At 41.7% G+C, this 21,900-nt stretch overlaps 1 protein-coding gene across 5 annotated transcripts in view; it reads right to left on the reverse strand.

Annotated features, from left to right (window-relative positions):
* The window catches only part of VPS41 (VPS41 subunit of HOPS complex), a 107,603-nt gene that overhangs the window by 32,436 nt on the left and 53,267 nt on the right, over positions 1-21,900 (reverse strand). For all 5 annotated transcript variants that reach the window (XM_064169591.1, XM_064169590.1, XM_064169589.1 and 2 more), the window contains 5 exons: positions 16,008-16,127; positions 11,648-11,794; positions 10,413-10,479; positions 2,650-2,747; positions 214-343 (listed from right to left, as the gene is read on the reverse strand). In XM_064169591.1, the coding sequence (XP_064025661.1) occupies positions 214-343; positions 2,650-2,747; positions 10,413-10,479; positions 11,648-11,794; positions 16,008-16,127 (562 nt within the window). The remainder of the gene's footprint in view (positions 1-213; positions 344-2,649; positions 2,748-10,412; positions 10,480-11,647; positions 11,795-16,007; positions 16,128-21,900) is intronic.

Consider the following 21,900-nt stretch of genomic DNA (forward strand, 5'->3'; position numbering starts at 1 on the left):
ACAGCAGTACAAATCATGGTGTTTAAATATGCACATTTGTTTTCTTTCATGTAACTGGTTCCCATGGATTTAACTTTCCACTTCAGTGTTATAAGCAACTACAGTTGTTCCAGGAGATGACATCAAAATGAAAAAGGAGGCTGAGCTCTCCCAAATCAAGTATTTTCTAACCAAGTTCTGAAAACAAAACAATACAATATTAAGAACATCTACCTAAATGATAATCTCTACACTCATTTTCCTGAAATCCTCGTACTGTTAACGCATCAGAAGAGATCTCTTCACAGGACTCAGGTAGGGGTTGTACAATATCCAGTCGAGGCCGGGCACAACACTCCACTTCCTGGAAAAACATCAACATCTTAGTTGCATCCTGCATGATTTACCTTAGCAATGTCAGCTGATAGACACCTACAAACAGGGCTGAAATTCAAGAGCTGCAAAGACTACCAAAGAGTTGCAAACCACCCAAGTTACATAGTTGTGTACCACAGATTAGCTGTAATTGCTACAGAAAATCATCCCTACTCTTGACTTGCTTCCATTGACCAAGTCAGTGTAGTGGAGGTTTAGACAAGACACAGTCCTGATCTTTCCTTTACCTACCTTTCTGCTCCCGTTCACAGAAGTTTTTATGGCTATCAGATGATCAGCAATCTTTGCATTCAATAAGCAACAAGACAATTTAAGACACATTCTTGGCTGAACTCAGGGCCTGAATCAATGATATTATGGTACCATAATGAATTTGTGGTTTATTGCTTTGGTTTGGTTTTAGCTGGTGTTTGTGTCCAGTAGCAGCAGAGAAAAAAAGTCATTTGAGAATAATCTAAAAGCCTTGCTGATGATCTCAGAGTAAGGTGAAGTTTCAAGTGCACTGTATGTGGTTACGGTAAGACCACATCATGGATTTTCATCTTCTATCCAAGAAAACTACTGTCTTCAGCCAACTGTATTTTTAATTAAGGCAAAGTCCAGGATAATCCCTTATTTTCTACTTCTGGTTGTGAATGATAACAAAACATAGAATGAAAGAGAAAGGAGGCATATAAAATGGATTTAGACAGCTCTAGCTCTGGCAGCAGAACCACTCAGGTCTTCTAAATCTAACTATTCCACTACAAGTGATAAAAAATTGGAAGCAGGAGGTGGGAAATCAAAGCTAGCCACAAGTTCCATTCTGATCCAGTTTTTAGAAGTAAGATGCTGTCATTTAAAACCTGTGAAACCAAGGATAGAAAGAAGGATGTTCCTCACAACCCAACAGGACTTGTAGCAAGTAGCACTCCTGCTGCAAGCTCGGGTCGCTTGGGCTCCATGGAGCCAAGACGCTATTGAGTGTTTCCTAACACACCAGGGCACAGATGTGGTGTCAGGGACAAGAGTAATTTTCTTTCCTTGTAGAGTTACTCAGAGAAGTGTGAAGTTACTGAAGCTCAGCATTTAGAGCTTGTTTAAAAAGCTAATTAAAAGCAAATACACAAAAAGTCTTTCCTATGTTCCATTACCACAGCACCTGAAATTCTCTTTTCATCTTCCTTTCTTGAAGCAATTGGAATGACTTGAACCTCTATTAGTCACTACCTCCTTTGCACCAGCCCCTTTCTCATGCTAATTCATTCACAGCAGCTTCCCAACTTGCAGCTTCCCAACTTTCTTGCTCCCTAGTATTTCAATCCACTTTTTCCTTCCCTTTTCTCATCCCATTTGTCTGCCTCCTTTTCTTTCACTGACTCTCCTGCACTGGAGAACTACTGTACTGGCTCTCCTGGGGACCACTGCTGTGACAGCATTATTCTCCTTAATATAAATAAAGAAATAATAATCTGACATCCTGCAGCAGAGCTGGAAGCTAACCTTATTGATTTTAGCAGGCTCAAGCACTTGCTTGGACCTACAGCAGTTCATTGCCTAGCAACTTGTGCACCCAGTTGCTTAAGGTTACTATGGTGATGGTTGTCTAATGCAGAGGTACTATCAAAGAGATGATCAAGAGCATTTGCCATTCTCACACCACAACTTCAAGGATCTCTTGCTCTGCCTTGCCTTTCATTTGGCAATATGAAATAAGCACTGGAGACAGATGCGGCGTTTGCCTGCGCGCAGTGCAAACAGCTGACATGAATTCAAATGCTGACCTATCTACACATGCACGTAACTAAAACCTCAGAAGTAAGAGAGACAATGGTACCACTAGCTCACAATCATGCACTCTAGCCCACGCCAGTTGTCTGAGTTGATCAACTGCACTACTCTTATTTTGTCTAAGATGCAGTGCTAACAAGCCCCTCACAGCTAAAAAAAAGATTCTCTATTTCTTTTGGTGCAGAAATAGCAGAAAGACAGAAAAGGAAAGAAAGAGAGGAAAGGAAAAGGGACTAAAAGGAGAGAAAGGGACTATCTGGAAACCTTTTCTGCATTCTCCAAGAAATAAAGGAATCTGGGCAGGACTTCTGAAGCATAAGTTCATTAGTTTCTAGCATCACCTCCACTGACCTTATTTTATAGGTCACAGAGGTTTCAAGCACTGTTTGCTACCAGTGGACTGCATTTTTTTTCCACAGCTAATCAGATCTGCATGACCAGTTTAAGGCCCAGCTCACAGGCCAGTTTAGTGCTACAAGGAAACTCTAACCCCAAAACAATTACCGTCTTTTCAGAGATCTCCTTCACGTATGAAAGAATAACGAGCTGGTCGCAGAGAGGGGCGAGTCCACTGATATAGAACTCGGTGTCAAACTGGAAAACTGAAAAACAGGGAAGATAACAGATTGTTAAATGGATGTGCAGCAACCATTCCCCAACAAAACCCACACAACTGATCGTTAGCAGAAATCAACAGCATGCAGCAGCACTTCAGAGCAATGAAGAGTCACGATATGTTGTGCTAGTTTGAAGCTAGCTAGAATGTTTTGGTGAGAAGAACTAGATTACAGGCTGTGAAAGGAAAACAATGGTGATGGCTACTTCGCTCATGGGCTTGCTAAGAAGTATAGGAACAAGAAATAAAAACATTAGATAGCCACTCTCGCTGGGGCTGCTGGCTGAGCTGCATCTCTCTAACCTCACCCTCCATTTTGGACTAATCCACTTTGCTTCCTAACCCCTCTGGCCCAACCTCTATTCTTCCTTGGGACTGGGGTAAGGTTGAGAGGGATAGGGGGAAGGTGAAGGGGTGGTTGAGAGCCCCTCCTGGGGACTCAGGTTTCTGGGAGGACTGTTGTGTTTCTGTATTACCTTTTATCTTGTATATTTCTGTCTATAACTGTATATACAGTAAATATCTGCTTGTATATTGTGCTACCTGTAAATGTAAGCTTCATTCATATCTCCAAACCCAGCTGAGTCTAGTCTGGGTGATTTTTAAAGTGTGGGTGGGGAACACCCAAACCATCACATATGTACGAAACCCACAGACTTGCCAGTTGGATCAACAACACAAAATATTACAGTTAACAGATGAAATGGCATTAAAGCTTGCAAGAAGAAATATCTGTGGTCCAGGATATGCTAGAGATGAAACATTTGAAATAAGTGGTCAGCCTGATTTTCAGTAATCACTTGGAAAAGAAGGAAGCGAAGCAAAAAAACCCTAAAAATCAATAAAATAGGCAATAAATAGAAGGACTTCATTGGTTTTACAGATTCACAGCAAGCTTATGTGGCCATAAGAGAACCACACCTGGTACATCCATTGGTGTGATTTATGAAAACACAAAGATCATAATTTATTTATCACCACTTGAAACATCACAGGAAGATTTACAGATACCCTCATTAGAAAGAAAATGTGGTCAACCCCCCCCCCCCCTTTTTTTTTTTCCTCATAAAATTGAAAATGCAATATCCTAAATTTGGCTTGAAATTGTGACAGGTCCATTATGACCATTTTGAGAGAGTACTGAACTGTATTTACAAAACAGTTCAATTAAAGCAGATGTCTGCCAAAGAAAAAGTGATGTAGTTTTATTCTGTTGCATTTATAGTACAGCTGCTCTCCTAGGAGCCCCAATCCAAGTGCTTGCATCAGGAAACCTAATATCTGTTAGTTAAAAAGAAGCATAGGCAAAAACATATGCATTATCATTTTCACCCAAAACATGGTTTTAGGAGAATCTAAGTTTCCTTCCTTACTGCTTACCAGGCTACATGACTAATATCTACTGTTTACTAGAACAGTGACTAATTATTTCAGGAAAGCAAACAGAAAATGCATCACAATGACAGTAAAATTAATTTGCTTTAGCTGAAGCAATAAGAAGGAACAGGAGAAATAATCATCCTCCTGCTAAAGAAGGAAAAAACACTGTCAAGTAGAGTACAGCTTTGACACCTGTCTCTCAATGAATAAGCAAACACTCGTTTTCTCTTAATGATTGCTGACACTTGGACATCACTGAGGGACCAAAGCCTGGCACAAGGGTAGAGCACTCCATCTATTCCAGAAGAGAGTAAATTCACATCTGTAATCCTGTAGAGTTGCTTCGTTCTAGCCTGCAAGAGTGATGAGATCACTTCAACTGTGTCACATGTTGCTCTGAGGGATGATTTTGAACAAACCATGTCAGAAATACCTACATAACATATCTTAATCCCAGTTTACGAATTAGCATTCTGAGTTTTGAGAGAATATGGAAGGCAGGAAAAGAAACAGCCTGGGTAAGAAAAACAAAGTTTAATCCATACTGCTGGCAAGAGGAACAAGCCAAGAAACATCCAAAATGGACAAGGGAAAGTTCTCAAAGGCATATAAAATATTGTGGTTTGGGTTTGGAGAGGAAAGCACCACGGTGAATCTATTTAGACAGATTATGAGGGTGTTTTAAATGAAAGATGTGTGTGTCTTTCCCTGGAATCAAGCTCCTTTGCCAGTGAAAATGTTTGCAACACAATGATGCATATAAGGCCACGCAGTGGTACTGCTCTGGGAGACAAAAATAAAGAGATAAAAATCATCACTTGAAGATTTGTTTTTAAATAGAGTTTAGTTTCGTCGGTTTCACTTTCAGCTTTCTCATAGCTCGTCCTCTTCAAGAGGCCTTGTTGAAACGCAGTGCTCCAGCTCTGCTGCTACAGCCTTGAACAAAGAATAGCTGGCAAAGACAGTGCTTCTTGACCTGATAAAAACCTTTGATGCAGCTAATCAAAAAAACCTTACTGGAAAAAAATATGGAAGTTATAGCTGCACAGAACACTAATAGATTTATTTGACTTACTCTCTGGACACTTTGTTGCGCTCAACGGGGGAAAAATGAAGTTCATCACAGAGGCATGGTAGAAACGCTGTTAATTTTAAAAGGATCCAAACCAATTAAAACAAAGATAGCATTGAAGCAAATGGGAATGACTGAGGTATGGCCATGTGTCATACATGTTTATGCCTGTCATAAGAGAGAATGGAAGGTATGCTGACAGTGGACCTACTCTATGTTCAGCATCTATGTACAGCTGTCAAACTAATTACCACGATGCAGAAAGAAGAAACCTGTAAATCTTTTTTTCCCCCCATTGTTCATTAAATGAGATGTCTGAAATGCAGCATGCTACACAAATAGAACAATTTATGCAACATGATTTATCTACAATTGAAATTCCAGAGACACTTTCTGTAGAAAGATCCACACACATGGGGTGGACCAGACGAAGCCTATTTTGTTAATCGAATCTCAAAGAACAGCCCTTGCAGATTACAGAGTGAAATTCTGGTTGCAGTCAGTGCTTTTTTGCCCATAACTTCAATGGGGCCAAGGTTTCACTACTCTCCTTTGGGAAAGGAGGGAGAAAGCTGAATTAGCATGCAGAGAAGTAACAGAGACTTTAAATGTGTGGAGAAAAATAATGATTTTGTTTGGTTGATTGATTTTGGTTTTCTTCATTGTTTGGGTTTTGTTGGGTTTTGGGTTTTTTTTGGGGGGGGTTGTTTGTTTGCTTTTTTCAATTGAGTTTTTTCTTATTTCACATGATATAGGAACAAAACTGAAAAGCCAATACACAAGCTAAGCTTTAGGTAGTAGCCTGCTCATATCAACAGCGGTAGAGCCACAGAACACCATAAACCAGTCCAGCTTACCAAGAACTTCAGTGTGCTCTTAGCTGTTGGGGTGGTCCCATTATGCAGTCCCAAATTCCCTGTCACCCCCTTACATCAGGTACACCTGCAAAATTTGCAGTCATTGCTGCAGGCCACAGTGCAGCATAGCATTTAGTGTTTTAAAGAGGGTATCTCCACCAGCAGTACTTGTACTGAGCCAAGCTATTTATGCAAACCAGAAGTTGACACAAACAGGCATGTATTGATTAGCTGTGATCATGTCAATGAGTTGCATTTGATATAAAATATAATAAAATACCTTTTTTAGTTTCTGGTAGAGGACCAGAAAAGATCCCATACGAGTAAAACTTAAGCTTTCTTTAGATGCATAGAAGGAAATCATAAAACATAGCCACATATATATATGTGCATGGTATATTTATTGAAATACCTATCTTTATTCATGTGTTACAAGCATATCCACCAAAAAAATGTCACTTTTAAACCTGAATTTGACTGTGGAGGAATTTGGACACAGGTGCTCAAGAGGCATTGCTGGCTGACTGCCACTTGAGGTTCTTCAGATAAAATTTGGGCTAAAATAAATTGAATAAGAAGTGTCTCATCAACTTAAAGCCTTCTACTGACAGCCTGTATTAATCTCTACTTCCTACTATCATTAACATCTTGGGTAACTGAAGCTGAGACAAAGTACTGGTCCATGAACATATATAAAATTCTGAGCTGCTAGACAAGGCCAGTGAAGACAAGGTGCCCCATTTCACTTTGAAAAGGCATCTTGCTAAATGCAAAGTGTTAATTAGTTCTTTAGTAAGCACCATTCTCACAGACTCCAGCTGAGGAAGGATTCCCTGTACAGACCACAAGTTGTCCAGCATTACAGCTTTTGTGCACACATCAGGAATGAGCACAGAGGTCAAGCACTCTTTAAGCAGGATCACAATGGCATTTAGTCCCTGTTAAGCCTGTAATTCAATACCAATACTTTCTAATCAATACACTACTTCATAGTGGTAGCTGACAGAGCTAAAGTGATAGAATCTGCTCAGCTAACATACATTTAAACCTAAATAGAAACATTCCACTGGAGTTTATCTTTGACATTGAATGAAGACCCACAGGGGTAATGAACTGTAACATACAACCACAGACAATGGAAGCCATTGCTGAAGCAAAGCAGCAGCAATGTGCTGAAAGATGTAAATAAAATTAACAATGCCACACAGGACTCAGTGCACAAGGGTCATATAATCCATCTAATATCTCACACAGGCAATCACAGCATGATCTTCTTTAAAACAGGCAGCTAGAACAGTTCAGTGGTGATACTTTTTCACATTATGGATTGTTTGGTTTAGCTTCATGGTAAACATGTATTTTTTTCCTGCCTCAGAGCAAGTATAGCTATGTGTCAAGACAGATGAGGAGGACACAGAATCCTACATACCTAACTTGCAATGCAGAAAAATGCTCCTATTTCCTTATTCACTGGGCTACAAACCACTAAGGAAACATTTAGACTTTCCTAAAGCCATCACAGTTTACAATGGTAGTCTTGTGGAACTCAAAGGCCCTCAGAATGGTTCTAAAAGAACATATATCTGAAACTGCTGAGATCTGAGAAAACACTGTATTATCATAGACTTTATATCTCAGAACAGTAGAGGTTGGAAGGGAACTTGAGAGTTCATCTAGACCAACCCTCCCGCCAGAGCAGGACCACTTGGAGCAGGTCACACAGAAACATGTCCAGGCAGGTTTCAAATGTCTCCAGGGAAGGGGACTCCACAACCTCTCTGGGCAGCCTGTTGCTGTGTTCTGCTACCCTCACAGTGCAAAACAGAAAAGCCTTAGGTTTATGTGGAATTTCCTATGCTCCAGCTTGCTCCTGTTGCCCCTTGTCCTATCATTGGATATCACTGAGGAGATGACTCTGTCCTCCCTACAGTATCCCTTCACATCTTTACAAACATGAATGTGGTCACCCCTCAGTGTCCTCTTCTCCAAGCTAAAGAGCCCTAGCTCCCTCACCCTTTCCTCATAAGGCAGATGCTCCACACCCTTAACCACCTCTGTGGCTCTGTGCTGGACTCTTTCAAGTAGTTCCTCGCCTGTATTGAACTGAGGGGCCCAGAACTGCACACAGTATTCCAGATGTGGCCTCACCAGGACAGAGTAGTGGGGGAGGAAAACCTCTCTCGACCCACGAACCACACACCTTCTAATACAACCGAGGATGTATTACCCTGATGAGCAGAGAAGTGACTATGCAGTCTCCTGCTCCACTTCTTGTTTTCATTCCAGGTGCAAAATTATAAAAGCAGAGAAGATGGGAAAAAAAAGCATCCCACACCACTAAACATGGCAAAACCTATGGTGTACCATGGGTTCCCTTTTTTGTAAGCCTGTTGCTAAAATGTTATGAGTCAAATCATCCATGGGATATTCAGCTATCCTGCTACTGAATGACACTCTTTCTTTGTATAAATTCTTTACAGCATTAAAGCACCAACTTAGGCATCCACTCAGGATGCTGATGGTCTTACAAAAGACTATGCTGATTGCTGGTCTATCCATTAATAGTATCCTCTGAAAAGTAAAGTTGAAATAAAATTGAAATAGATACTATGGCATGACAGCTCCCAAGAAACCCTCCTATGTGACTACATCAAAAGCTACTGTGATTTATATTGAGACTTGAACAAGTAATGTCTCTCTTCACTCCCAGTCTAATACCCATGTTCCAGTGAGTGCTGCTGACTGCATTTGGCAGAGCTGTTTCAGTGCTTTGACCTGAAACACGAAATAAAAATCTCAAGCACATCATTAACAGGTTAAATGAGCTAAAATAACAATCCTTGAGAGCACAGAGAGCATTTTAGGTTAAAATTTGTAAGATGAAAAAGTTACTTCCACAAAAATCTCTTAACTTTCAAGTCTGCACCTCAATACTCTGATGACAGCTTTTCTTGCTTCCTTTCTTTTTGAATGAAGTTTCAATAGCCAGAGAAGACTAGCTCACTCCACATAGACACATCACAGCTGAAGCAGAAGTTGCCTCTCCTGGCTTTTCACTATGAAAACAATGCCAATCACTCTGTGAAGAACTTCCTCCTAATAACCAGCCTATACCTCCCCTGGCACAACTTCAGACTGTATCCCCTTGTTCTGTTGGTGCTTGCCTGGCAGAACAGACCAATGCCACCTGGCTACAACCTACCTTCAGGTAGTTGTAGGCAGCAATAAAGTCACCCCTAAGCCTCCTCTTCTCCAGGCTAAACTACCCCAGCTCCTTCAGCCTCTCCTCATAGGGTTTGTGTTCCAGGCCTCTCACCAGCTTCATTGCCCTTCTCTGGACATGTGGCTTTGTTTCAAACCCCCTCTGTACCTCTAAATTTCTTTTGAATTCAACATCAATCTTTAATTAATTTCTAAGTTTTGTTAAGACCTGTCCCACCAATCAGCAGCAACGAAATTTACTCACATCACCTAGACTACACAAATAAGAAGGCAAAGAAGATCATAAACCACAGAAGCAAAAAAGGTAACAAAAAGAAACTAAAAATTATTTTCTAGCACCACATTGAAGAGAATTTGCTTCAAAAAGAAAAAAGATTTATGAGACTGTAGTCACATTTGAATTAAGAAGTGCCTAGTTTCTCCTTTCTACACTGATCATTATTTAACCAAGACAAAAAAACCAAGTTGTCTAGGAATGTGCATGAAGGGAAAGTTAGCACATTCACAGTTCACACAAGGATCTCTGATTGTAGATGATCACAAAATGTAAGTCTTTAGAAACACAAAAAAACCAGCAAAGTATGCAGGAGGACACTATGACAATCTTACTAACTAAAAATAAGGAGATGCTTAAATTATTCTGACCTGCAACAGCTTTTTCAGGCCAGAATGGGAAAACAGACTTTTAAAGCTCATAGAATTTAAAAAAATGGTGGATGTGCCTCTGAGGACAGACTGTTAGAGTTGGGGCTGGAGAAAAGAAGCCTCTAGAGACCTTACAGCAGCCTTCCGGTCCTGAAAGGGGCTTACAAGAAAACTATGCCTTTTTACAAGGGCTTGCAGTGACAGGATGAGAGGGATTGGATTGAAGCTTGAGGAGGACAGAATTAGACTAGCTATTAGGAAGAAATTCTTACACCAGTGAGGGTGGTGAGACACTGAAACAGGTTGCCCAGGGAAGCTGTGAATGTCCCCTCCCTGGAGGTGTTCAAGGCCAGATTGGACGAGGCCTTGAGCAACCTGGTCCAGTGCCCGTGGCAGTGGGGTTGGAGCTAGATGATTGTTAAGGTCCCTTCCAACAAAAATCATTCCATGACTCTAGGAGCTTGTAGATCCTTACCTATTTCCACATAGCGGTTCGGGAGGTCACGCATCTCACTGGCATGCCGCTCTTTCACTGAGCAAACCTAGGAAACGCATTTGGAGTGTCAGTATGGTGAACAAACTGCAGCTCCTCAAACAATACTAACTTCTGCCCAGAAACTCCCATTTTTTATTAAGGTGTTCTCAGACATGCCTTTCTGTGTTTTGAAATAGGCAGTAATAGAGTGATGACGCATCAGTGATGAAGAAAACCTGACAGGAAAGCTGTAGCTGTAGCCCATAGCCTTACAAATACGCTGGAGGAGAAGAACTGTGGACCACATAAGAGAGATCTGAAAGCATTTGCCCACTATGATTCTTCATAGTAGCATACATGCAAGTTTGGCTTTGGTGTCTTCTCACCCTTCGTGTTTCACTACCTTACAATATCAGTATGTACATACAAAGAAATGCAAGCAACCCAAATGTTGTGAAGCATACCCAGACCAAGGGGAAAGACAGGTGCCAAGCTCAGAACACATCTCCTCATTTGTAAAACTCTATGTTTGATGCTCCACAAGCTTTTCACGCTTCACCTACCTCACTTAACCCTCCCTCTCCATCTACTCCTACTGTGCACTTTTAATTTCCCACTGTGCAGTGATGTGCCAGTCTGTTATTAGGAAACAGCTAAGAGGCTTGTAACAAACTCCTGTCAGGTACTGGTCTGAGCAAATCACAGTTAGTCTGCAGCACACAAGTCTGAAACGCCAGTTCCCTGCTGAAAGCAGAACAAAACCCCAAGCAGCCTGTCTCTCCACCCCACCCCATTTTTCTTCCCCCCCCCCCCCCCACTTTACTGCAGTCGTGTGGCTGTTTCAGCAGCCGCAACCTCTTCAGCCTCCAGAACAATCCCATCCAAAAATACCTCATGGTAAATTGTGTTTCCTTAATGCTAATCAAAAGAAATTAATTCAACAGCTCACTAAAAGCTTTCCAAAGAGGAAATCTCTGCAAGGCACAGAGGAGAGAAGTGTCCCTGAGGATTACACGTGCTGCATGCTCACACACAGAGACCTGTCTGACCGCTGGGTATCTATCAGTCCTCCTCCTCAGGAGGGTCAGTCCAATGACATTTCTACGGCAGCAGGAGTTCCCCACACTGTAGTCAAACTAAACTATTTTTTTTCAACTGTCTTTTGCTTTTCAGAAATAATCTTCTGTTTGTCTGTGATAACAGCAAGCATTTACTACAAAGACAGATAATTGCACCTTTACTGAATTTCCCCAGCCAATAATCAGCGTTAAATTATCCTTCCAGCAAAGGCTGCAGGGATACATATCCGGGCGAAGGCTTATGTCATCTCGAGGTACATTGGTAATCCTTTGCTTGGAGATCATGTCAAGTATCTTCACACCCTGAAAGTTTAAATAGAAGAGAACTTTATTCACTGTGACAAACTCAGACTCACCACATCCCACAGTGTTTTGTATGCTCAGGCAGTCATGGAAGTTTATGGCATAAATTTCAGAGTAGGGCTGAGCAGGCCAACAGAAAAAGCTGTTGATGCAAAGACTCATCTAGTCTAGGAGGTGACAGAAGGGACAACAGGGTTAGTGCAAGCTAGATATTTTGAAGTTCACATGCCAAAGGAAAAGATGTAATATGGGAAGAAGTGGCAGATTAGCAGCTTCAGTCATCACAGAATCAACCAGGTTGAAAAAGACCTTTAGGACCATCGAGTCCAAAACCTGTTCAGCCTTTTGGGCTGGTGCTCATAATGGAGAAATAAAAAACAACTAACCCAGCTCTTCCACAACAGCTCCTGTAAAGAGGAAAGAATTTCCACCCTGGAAAAAGAATGGATGTGATGCAACAGCTCATTAAGAGTCAGCCAATCTGTACGTCTCCAGAAATGCATTTCTCCTCTGACATTAAAACAGAAAAGCAAGCAAATTTTAATGATGTTTAGGTTTGTATGCTGTGATTTTTCACTGCCTCCTCAGGGAATCTCCTAACCTAACAGAATAAAAAGTGTAAAGAAAAGAAGATTAAAATGATTTGAGAGGGACCAAAAAATAAAGAGCCATTATTGGGATTTTTCCATGCCACTTAGATGAGGTGAGCTATAGCCTAACCAATGGCAAAACAGAGATTAATTTAGGTGTTAGGTAATGATTTGTTCTTAGAAATAAAAGTTCTGAAAAATGAACTAAAGTATTTTAGTAGATTTTTTTTCTGCTCACTGAGCTTAAAGAACAACTCTCATGATCACAGACATGGGGATGGAAGGGACCTTCAAAGGTCAGCATCCAGGATGCCATTCCATGTTAGGATTTTTCTAGTGATAGAACTGCTTTAAAAGATTTCTCTGCCTGTTCCTGTTCCCCCCCACTGTGAGTTTCTCTGTCCCCAGCTGCAGATTTGCCCTTTTGTTTTGTTTTTAATCACAAGGGGCATTAAGTGGTATGGGGGTGTGCCAGGCTTTTCCAGTGATCTTTGTCACTGAAGAACTGTAGGCATGGAACACATTCCTACTGGCATCCCTTTCAGAACACCAGATCTCTGGATATGACAAACAAAAAGCTTAGGCTTTGTGTTTTCTAAGCTCAGCCAACAAAATTTGCAGTCCTGTTTGAACTGTATTATAATAAAGATGTCTTTTATTAATTTTACCACTTGGGTTTTCAGATAATGGTGATCATAGCTTCTGGTTTCCTACGTGGCAGCAGATCCTGCATGGGATAGACTAGCTTATGTTTAAAATGCTTTTCCAATCAATAGCACAGGATTTGCTAAAGTTATGTTATTTGCATTAGGAACTGCATGAACTTCCACTCAACCTCCTATCATGAAGGAGGAAAAAGCCTGTTCAAATAGCAGGTAGGCAGCAAAATAGCTGTAAGCATCTGTTCCTTACCTATCTCAGTTTGCAAAACCCACTCATAGCCATGGATTAAGAAGAGCAGCAGTAAAGAGGGATTCCTTGAGCATCTGACAAGCAGAATTAGACCTTGCCTAAATGACCTCAGAATATCCAATGTCTAAAAACCTCACATAAATGTGAGCCCAAACAAATCCCAGAGCCATAAGAAAATTAAAACTAGGTAGCCATGCAGAGACAGTAAGAAGTAAGGTTATAAAAGACTTCCTTTGACTTTGAATGAAAAAAAAAGGAACAAAAAAAGCTTCCCAGAGGATGGAGATTTTTTAAAAAGGTAAAGGAGGAAGGGAAAGGCCAATAACCAAATATATTAATCTTTTGGAGGGCAAGTGTCATTTCATTTTTCACTGAAAGATAGGCCCTGACCATGGCTTTTTGTCTCTGACAGATGGCTCTCAACATTTTATTAGTATTCTGTGTTCTGATGTGGCACATCACCTCTAGGGAACTGTCCTATCTATTCCCAGCAGATTCACCTAGAATATATATTTTAATTGTGTGGCTCTGAAAAGAACAAATCCTTTAAAAAGGTAATGATAAGTCGATCAAGCAGCCACTGAAGTTTCAATTCTAATGCAGTTATTAAAGGGGGTTGAATAAACAGAAGCCTACCCCTAACTATTTCATAACAAACCGGTTGTGAGAAGACTAAAAGAACAATAGCTTTAAAATATTTCAATACAGCCTCCTCTTCAAGAGGAAAAAGCAACAGAAGGGAAAAAGCTAGTGTTTCAAAAGTACTTTAGCACATTTGAAAACAAGACTTTGGAATTTAGGCATGATACACACTTAAAAACATATCCCTCACTCTTGAGCTTTAAAACACAGACCTTGACCCATCAATTAGATATACAGCGATAGGTGAAATGCAACACTCAGCATGAAAGCAATGGTTCCCTTTAAAATATGAATTGCACTTAGAGCAAAAAGGGTCTATTTTCTCCTAAGCCTAATCTTTTCTACTGACCTACCAAAATGAGAAATCATTACTTCATTTTTGTACAAAACCTGCAACAGTAGATGTGCATATTAGAAAATCCAGATGTTTTTGTTGTTGTTGTTTTTTGTTTTTTTTCCCAGGGACTGGCAAAGTTGTGTTACTTATATAAAGCAGAGTTACACTGGCAGTCCTTCCTCACACATTTTGCTTCAATAAACTGCACTAGTCAAACCTCTGCTATTCAACAGTATACAGCAGTGACCATTCCCAACAGTGGTAAGTGGAGCCACGTTTCTTAATCTCTTCACAAGTGGAGAACAGTGACTAGCCAACAGGAAATGCCAAAAGAAATGGGATCCAAACCACCATCCTTCAACACCTTTTACACTTGATTCTTCAAATGTCCGTTTTTTCAAAGGTGTACTTTGGCAATTAACATTGCAACATTTCCAGCATCAGCATAAGGCAGCAGTACTTTTGTTCTTTGACCTGAAGTTAACTGGTTAACTGGCTGATGTTACTGCTCCACCACTCTCCATCATTTTTGCCAAGTTGTGGCAGACAGAAGAAGTGCCTGAGGACTGGAGGGGAGCCAGTGGTGCTCCAGTCTTCAAAAAGGGCAAGTAAGAGGTTCCAGGGAACTACTGACCAGTCAGCCTCACCTCCTTCCCTGGAAAAATGATGGAGCGGCTCCTTCTGGAGGGCATCTCAAGGCACTTGGAAGGGAAGAATATTATCAGTAGTCAGCATGGATTTACCAAGGGGAAATCATGCTTGACTAACCTGATAGCATTCTATGATGACACAGCTGAATGGGTAGATTCAAGAAGACCAGTGGATGTAGTCTGCCTTGACCTCAGCAAGGCCTCTGACACTGTCTCCCATGATATCCTAGTGAGCAAGCTGAGGAAGTGTGAAACAGAAGAGCAGACAGGGAGGTTGATTAGGAACTGGTTATAAGGTAAGAGTTCAAAGAGTGGTGATCAATGGTGCCAGGTCCAGCTGGAGAGCTGTAACCAGCGGAGTCCCCCAGGGATCAGTGCTGGAGCCCGTGCTGTTCAACATCTTCATCAATTACACTGATGAGAGGACAGAGTCTGCTCAGCAAGTTTGCTGATGACACCAAACTGAGAGGTTTGGCTGATACAGCTGAAGGCTGTGCAGCCATCCAGCCAGACCTTGACTGACTGAGAGCTAGGCACAGAGGAACCAGATCAAGTTCAACAAGGACAAGTGCAGAGTCTGCATCTGGGGAGGAATAACAAACTCCACCAGTACAGGCTGGGAGGTGATCTGCTGGAGAGCAGCCCTGTAGAGAGGGACCTGGGAGTGCTGGGGGATACCAAGTTAACCATAGTACAGCAAAGTGCCCTTGTGGCCAAGAAGGCCAATGGGATCCTGGGGTGTATTAAGAAGAGTGTGTCCAGCAGATCAAGGGAGGTTCTCCTCACCCTCTACTTTGCCCTGGTGAGACATCATCTTGAGTACTGTGGTCAGTTTTGGGCTCCCCAGTTTAAGAGGGACAGGGGCCTGCTGGAGAATGTCCAGCAGAGGGCCTATGAGGATGATTAGGAGACTGCAACACTGCCTGATGAGGAGAGGCTGAGGGACATAGGACTTCTTAGTCTGCAGAAAAGACTGAGAGGGGATTTAATAAATGCTTATAAATATCTGAGGACTTGAAAAAACTCTTTGAGTCCCTTCCAACCCTTGACACATGTGATCCTGTGAGGTGACAAATACTCACCATATTATTGGCCCAAGCAATTAAGTGTCCTCTCCATTTTACATTTCTTATATTTCCTTCCCCTTCATGTAAAACTGAAGGCTTCCACCTATTCATCCAGCCTCTCTCATACAGCAGCAACTATGAAAAAACACAAGAAATATGTATCTGACACAGTTATGTATGTAAACTTAGGAGGTATTTTTTGCTTCATTACCCTTTATTCTGCTTGGTTTCAAGGCCAATTACAAATACACACCTATCACAAACCAAAATCAAATAAAATCAAACATTTTCATACAAATACATATGCACTGAGAATCTTGTGTGCCATAGAATTCAAGTTATTTGCATAACTTTAATAATACTATCAATGTGCATGCATTTTCTCCAAAGAATGTATAATTAATTCTATTTTAAGGATAAAAAAAAAATTAAGTCATTAGCAAACATAATCCTACAAGACACTAGTAACAACACTTCAGAAAGTTGGTAAGGAAACCTGGCCACTTCTTTTCTATTCAGTGATCTCGTGATAGGCTCCTTCTTCCCTCCAAAAAACAGGTAGTCAAGAAAACTATCAAAGTCCCCCCAGCTTGTGGCCTTTGATTTTTTTGCTTGGCCCCAAGAAGAACTACATGCCCTTCCACAGTGCTCCAGAGATGCTGTTTGTTAGTCCCACCTATGCACACTGTACTGTACCACAAGCAAAACTGGGGCTACTGGGAATCCTCAGCTCTGCAAATAAGGAAGGTATTTTAGCATATCTCATTGCATAGATGATACAAAAGTCTTTGCAACAGCAAAGAAAAACCGAGCTACATAGAGTTTGTATGACAGCCTCCCTCTTGTAACAGTTCCGGTATGGTTTCAGAAAGTCAGTTAAGAGGATCATAGCATGGAGCCACTTCGCATCACTTGGAGGGACACCTAAGAAGTGGAAGCACCTACAAAGATTGTATTCTAAGATACCTGTTCTGCCAGCTTCTGCTTGAGTATGCCCATGTACAAACACGTGCCCAACCTGAGCTCCCACACACAAATACACGTACAACCTGAGCTCCCCTGCACCACCACGCACCCAGCCTGAGATCCTCCCACACCACCATAACACCATATGCCCAACCTGAGCTCCCTGGCACCACCACATACCCAACCTGAGCTCTCCCACACAAATACATGCCCAACCTGAGCTCCCTGGCACCATCACATGCCCAACCTGAGCTCCCACACACAAATGCATGCACAACCTGAGCAAACCCTGCACCACCATGCATCCCACCTGAGCTCCCATGCACAAGCACAGGCATAATCTGAACCTGAGCTCACTCAAGTGGACAAAGAGTAAAGAGGTGTCAAAACTGCTACATGCAAAGAGTGTCACAATGCTAAGAAGCTAAGTCGAGCAACTGTGCTGCCAGTATTTCCTGTCTGAGATCCAGCCGTAGGTGCTTTCTATCTACATGGTTTCCCATCACCCTTTTTTGCATAAATCGGTGAAATAGGACAGTAGGTGTTTACAAAAGAAGGGATTTTTAAGAGCACTTGGACTGCCTGTCTCTCCTAAGGCCACAAGATGGCAGCAGAAGACAAGCAATTCCTTTAGATGTTCCAAGCAGGAGAATCTATCAGAAACTTCCGAGCGAAGTGTCCTGCAGATACCAGAATTCTCACTCTCATCACTTCAACATAAAATAACCCTCAGCCCTTCACAAAGCTCACCTGACAGCCCACCTTTTAGACAGTGTAAGTTGTTTCAAATCACCTACAAAAAGGCCACTCAATAAATTAACTCTTACAGAATATGCTATTTTACAGCAACCAAGACAAGACATTGAAACACTGGCACAGGTTGCCCAGGGAGGCTGAAGATGCTCCCTCCCTGGAGGTGTTCAAGCCAGGTTGGATAAGGCCTTCAGTGATTTGTGCCTATGGCGGGGGGTTGGAGCTAAATGATCTTTGAGGTCACTTCCAACCCAAACAACTCTAGGATTCTATGAAAGCAGGTGTAAGATCCGCAGTCATAGGAAACTTCTATTAGCAGTCAGGCAGATATGAAACACAGGAGCAACTGTCAGCCTAAACTAATTAGCTCCACTCAGAAGCTAAAAATGTCACAAAAAAATAAACTCTCTGCTAATCCAGACTTGAAAAAAATAACTTTTTACCTAGGTCACAAATGCCTAAGCAGAGGTCCAGTGGAAAAAGAACTGTCAGATGCTTATTCCAATACCACCCAATCCATGCAGCTTTTCACCTGAACTTACTGGCGAAGGCTATGGAAACTGATGTGGCTGATGCTCACTACATTAATTGAACTTAGCATCTTCTCTGCTTGTGACTGAATCTTGATTGAAGCTTATTTATTAATAGAAGCTTATTTACTACACAGAAGATGCAGAGCAAGCTTGAAATGACACTCTGCAGCTACTGTGTTACTGCTCATGGTGTGTGACCATCATGCTTTTTCATGACTCTCTACCCAAGTAAGAAACACTAAAGAAATTAACCTCAGAAAGAAGTGGGTGAGGAGAAATCATGCCTCAGTCTACACTCAACCCTAAGCACATGCTTAATTACATTCTCAGACCAGGGCAGTATGAGACAACAGTCTGATACTGCCTGTACTGAAGATGGAAAGTGAATCTGAATCACCTAAGCACCCAGAACTCTCCGTTTTGTTTCAGTAAGTGCAAGAGGTCCAGCACTGAAGCCAAAGGGAACTCAACATTGTGGTTCACAATAAAAACCCCCCAAACATGCTTTACTAATTTATTTGCAATGCAATTATCTGCACTCCATTTATATACATAATGTGCTTCATTTATTCCCTCTTGCAGCAATGGCACCTGGGAACCAAGTTACAGACTCCAGAACTGTGCTATGCATTTTGGAATGGGCATCCACTGAATGCATCTCTCTCAACACCAGCAGCCTAATTTATTTCTTAGTCTTCCTTCCTGTCTTCGCACTGAAATGTTTATCGCACCAGAAAGCCATCTAAAACTGCCAGAGAAGCTAGACACATAACAAAAATCCACCCTTTCTGGAGGGGTTCCTCCTACCACCTCCCTCTTCTTTCTTTTTTGGTACAGGAGAAATATTTTAGGGCTTTATTTCCCATAAATCCCCTATTTTGGCAGTCAGCATTCAGAGTACTTATATTTCAACAGAAGCCACAAACCCACTTTCCTGCATTCTCTTGCAATACAGTTTGTATTTTCCTCTTTCTGATTTCCTCTGGTAAATCTTTCCAGTCCTTTGTTCCTTTAAAGAGCTGCTTAGAACACGCTTCCTCCAAAATCTCTTGCCCACACCAGGACATGCTAATATAGCTAAAATACAACAAAATCTGACTTTAAGTGACATACACTGCAATCTTCTGATAGTTCACTACGTATTGTTTTGTTAGTCTTCTTAACTGCTTAGGCTTGTTCAGTGGATTGTTAAGGAAAAAAAACCCAGACTGAAATGCCTGAGACAAGAGGATGGTGCAGGACACTTTCTGGTTTTAGAAACAAGTGGATATAATTCTCTTGGATCAATGAATACATCTCTCTGTATCTTTCACTACCAAGAGATTAACCTCCTCCATAAACAGCTCCAAACTCTATTTCAGAGTGCATCCACTGAAGAGAACTGCCTAGTGCTTGGATTTAATGGAGCCTCTCATGCAATTAGCATTAACACTAATTACATATAATCCCAGTCTTTAAACTGTGTACAGGAATTCTCAATCCTCTGAACAAAGATGCCAATGACTGCAGCTTTGCTAGTATCAATACAGGGAAGCAATTCAATCCAGATTCACCCCACTACCAAGTATCACTTCCAAAACACTGAAATAAAAGATGTCTGTCCTTACAGTAAAAAGTTTCAAACAAAACAGACTTTTGCTGAAGCACCAAGCACAGCATCCTTGCTTTGTTTCAGCAGAGCACCTTCTCTGCAAAGATCTGGAGCAGTCTTGCAGAAGAAAAAGGCTGAGGCTTCAATTTGTAATGAAAGTCAACTTTCCCCATTGCAGCATAGAATCCTAGAATCAGTCAGGGTTGGAAGGGACCACAAGGATCATCTAGTTCCAACCTCCCTGCCATGGACAGGGACACTCTACCCTAGCGCAGGCTCGCCACAGCCTCATCCAGGCTGGCCTTAAACACCTCCAGGGACGGGGCCTCAACTACCTCTCTGGGCAACCCATTCGAGGGTCTCACCACTCTCACGGTGAAGAACTTCCTCCTCACATCCAGCCTGAACCTACCCATCTCCAGCACTGTTGGATTAGGTTGTATTTCACAAAATAAAAATTAGGAAAAAACCTCCCTGTGTTGTCCTTGTTCTTTGTACGCCTGAGCGTGAACCTGTGCTTACCTGTGGCATTTATTCTGTTTCTTGGTACCCGTGTCACCAACTCCCCCCTTAGCCAGGCAAGATCACAACAATCTAAAATGCTACTGCCATGGTTACAAGTGATCACTACAGAAATTTATTGTTTCCAGCATAAACCCAACATTTACAGGCACAGCCAAGATGAACAGATACCTGAGAGCACCACCGAACCGCACGCCACGTGAAGACTTACTGTTTAATCGTGCATCCCTAGGAAAATATATAGCAACAGTAAAAAAATTATCACTTCTGTTTGGAATGGTGATGGACTGGATGAGCTCAAACGAGGCAGAGAATAATGTAAACCTCAAGTTTTCAATTGAAGATGGATTTTTCAAAACACTGTCGCCAATCACTGTTGTCTATGGAGCTGAGGTGTGGATGGAGGGGCGGGTGGGAGGTGTAGCCGAGGGAAATCGAGCAAGGAGGCACTGGGAAGTAAGGGATGGCAAGTGAGAGGCAAACCAGGAGCTGCTGCCCCTGTTTATGCACAGAGAAAGTAGAACTTTTGAAATGTTTAATAGAAACAATGCCATCTGACTTTTATTAGGCTGCACTTTTAATAACTCAACTGCTAGATTCCAGCTGCCGCCTCTTCACAGCCAGCTACGGAATTAACACCTCAGACAGCAAGTCTGCAGCCTTGCAGGCAGAGACAGCAGCTCTCACACATTTCATGTATTTAGGTCCTCTTCACTTGCCACCTCAGGCAACGAAAGAAAGTTTTCTAGCAGACATTTGCCAAGTACACAGCTACACACACTATGATCTATTCTCCCTTTACGCTACCCGAATCTATCTGTTACAGCACAAGGAGAATGGTTTTTGGGTTTGGGATAAGGAAAAAATGCACATCCAAATAATCTGCTTACAATGCCAGCAGTGCATCACTACATATAAAAGTCTAATCCCAGTAACGTGGGATACATCTGGGCATTAGACATTGGAGCAAGCAAATCTCAGACCAGTATTAGTGCGGCTTGCTTGCTGCTACAACTTGCTTCCTGCTTATGGTAAGTTATCCAATGCATGGACAGAAATTGCACAGTGTTTACTCCTCCTTCACTTAAACCAGACCTTTGAGTATTTAGCAAGTGACATTTTATGGCTTACAAAGCAATCTGCCTTTCTTGTCTGGTACTCTTCTACCCAAGATAATGCCAAGCAGCTGACTATCTGCTTTCTAAAAATGGACTGTGCTGCAAACAGCATCCTGACAATTTAATAATTTCTCCAAGTAGTCCAACCAGTTATTACAAAGTACATATCATAGAGTTCAGAGGTAAAGGTCATCTACTTACTCAGAAAGCAAAATGCATCTGCTGACACTAAAAAGTAGACAATTAAAAAACAAAACAAGACCCCAACAACCAACCCTGAGACTTGCCCTGGTAGACCTGACTTGAACATACAAATTCTACTACCCACAGCAGCAGTAGCAGATCCCAAGAATGCCATTTCTCTCCCCATGTGTGCCTTTTTTGCAATTCCTATCCCTTCTCTGTCTATGACATTGCTCCACCTG

This window comes from Pogoniulus pusillus, chromosome 32 (assembly GCF_015220805.1).
Source record: "Pogoniulus pusillus isolate bPogPus1 chromosome 32, bPogPus1.pri, whole genome shotgun sequence".
Taxonomy (NCBI): Eukaryota; Metazoa; Chordata; class Aves; order Piciformes; family Lybiidae; genus Pogoniulus; species Pogoniulus pusillus.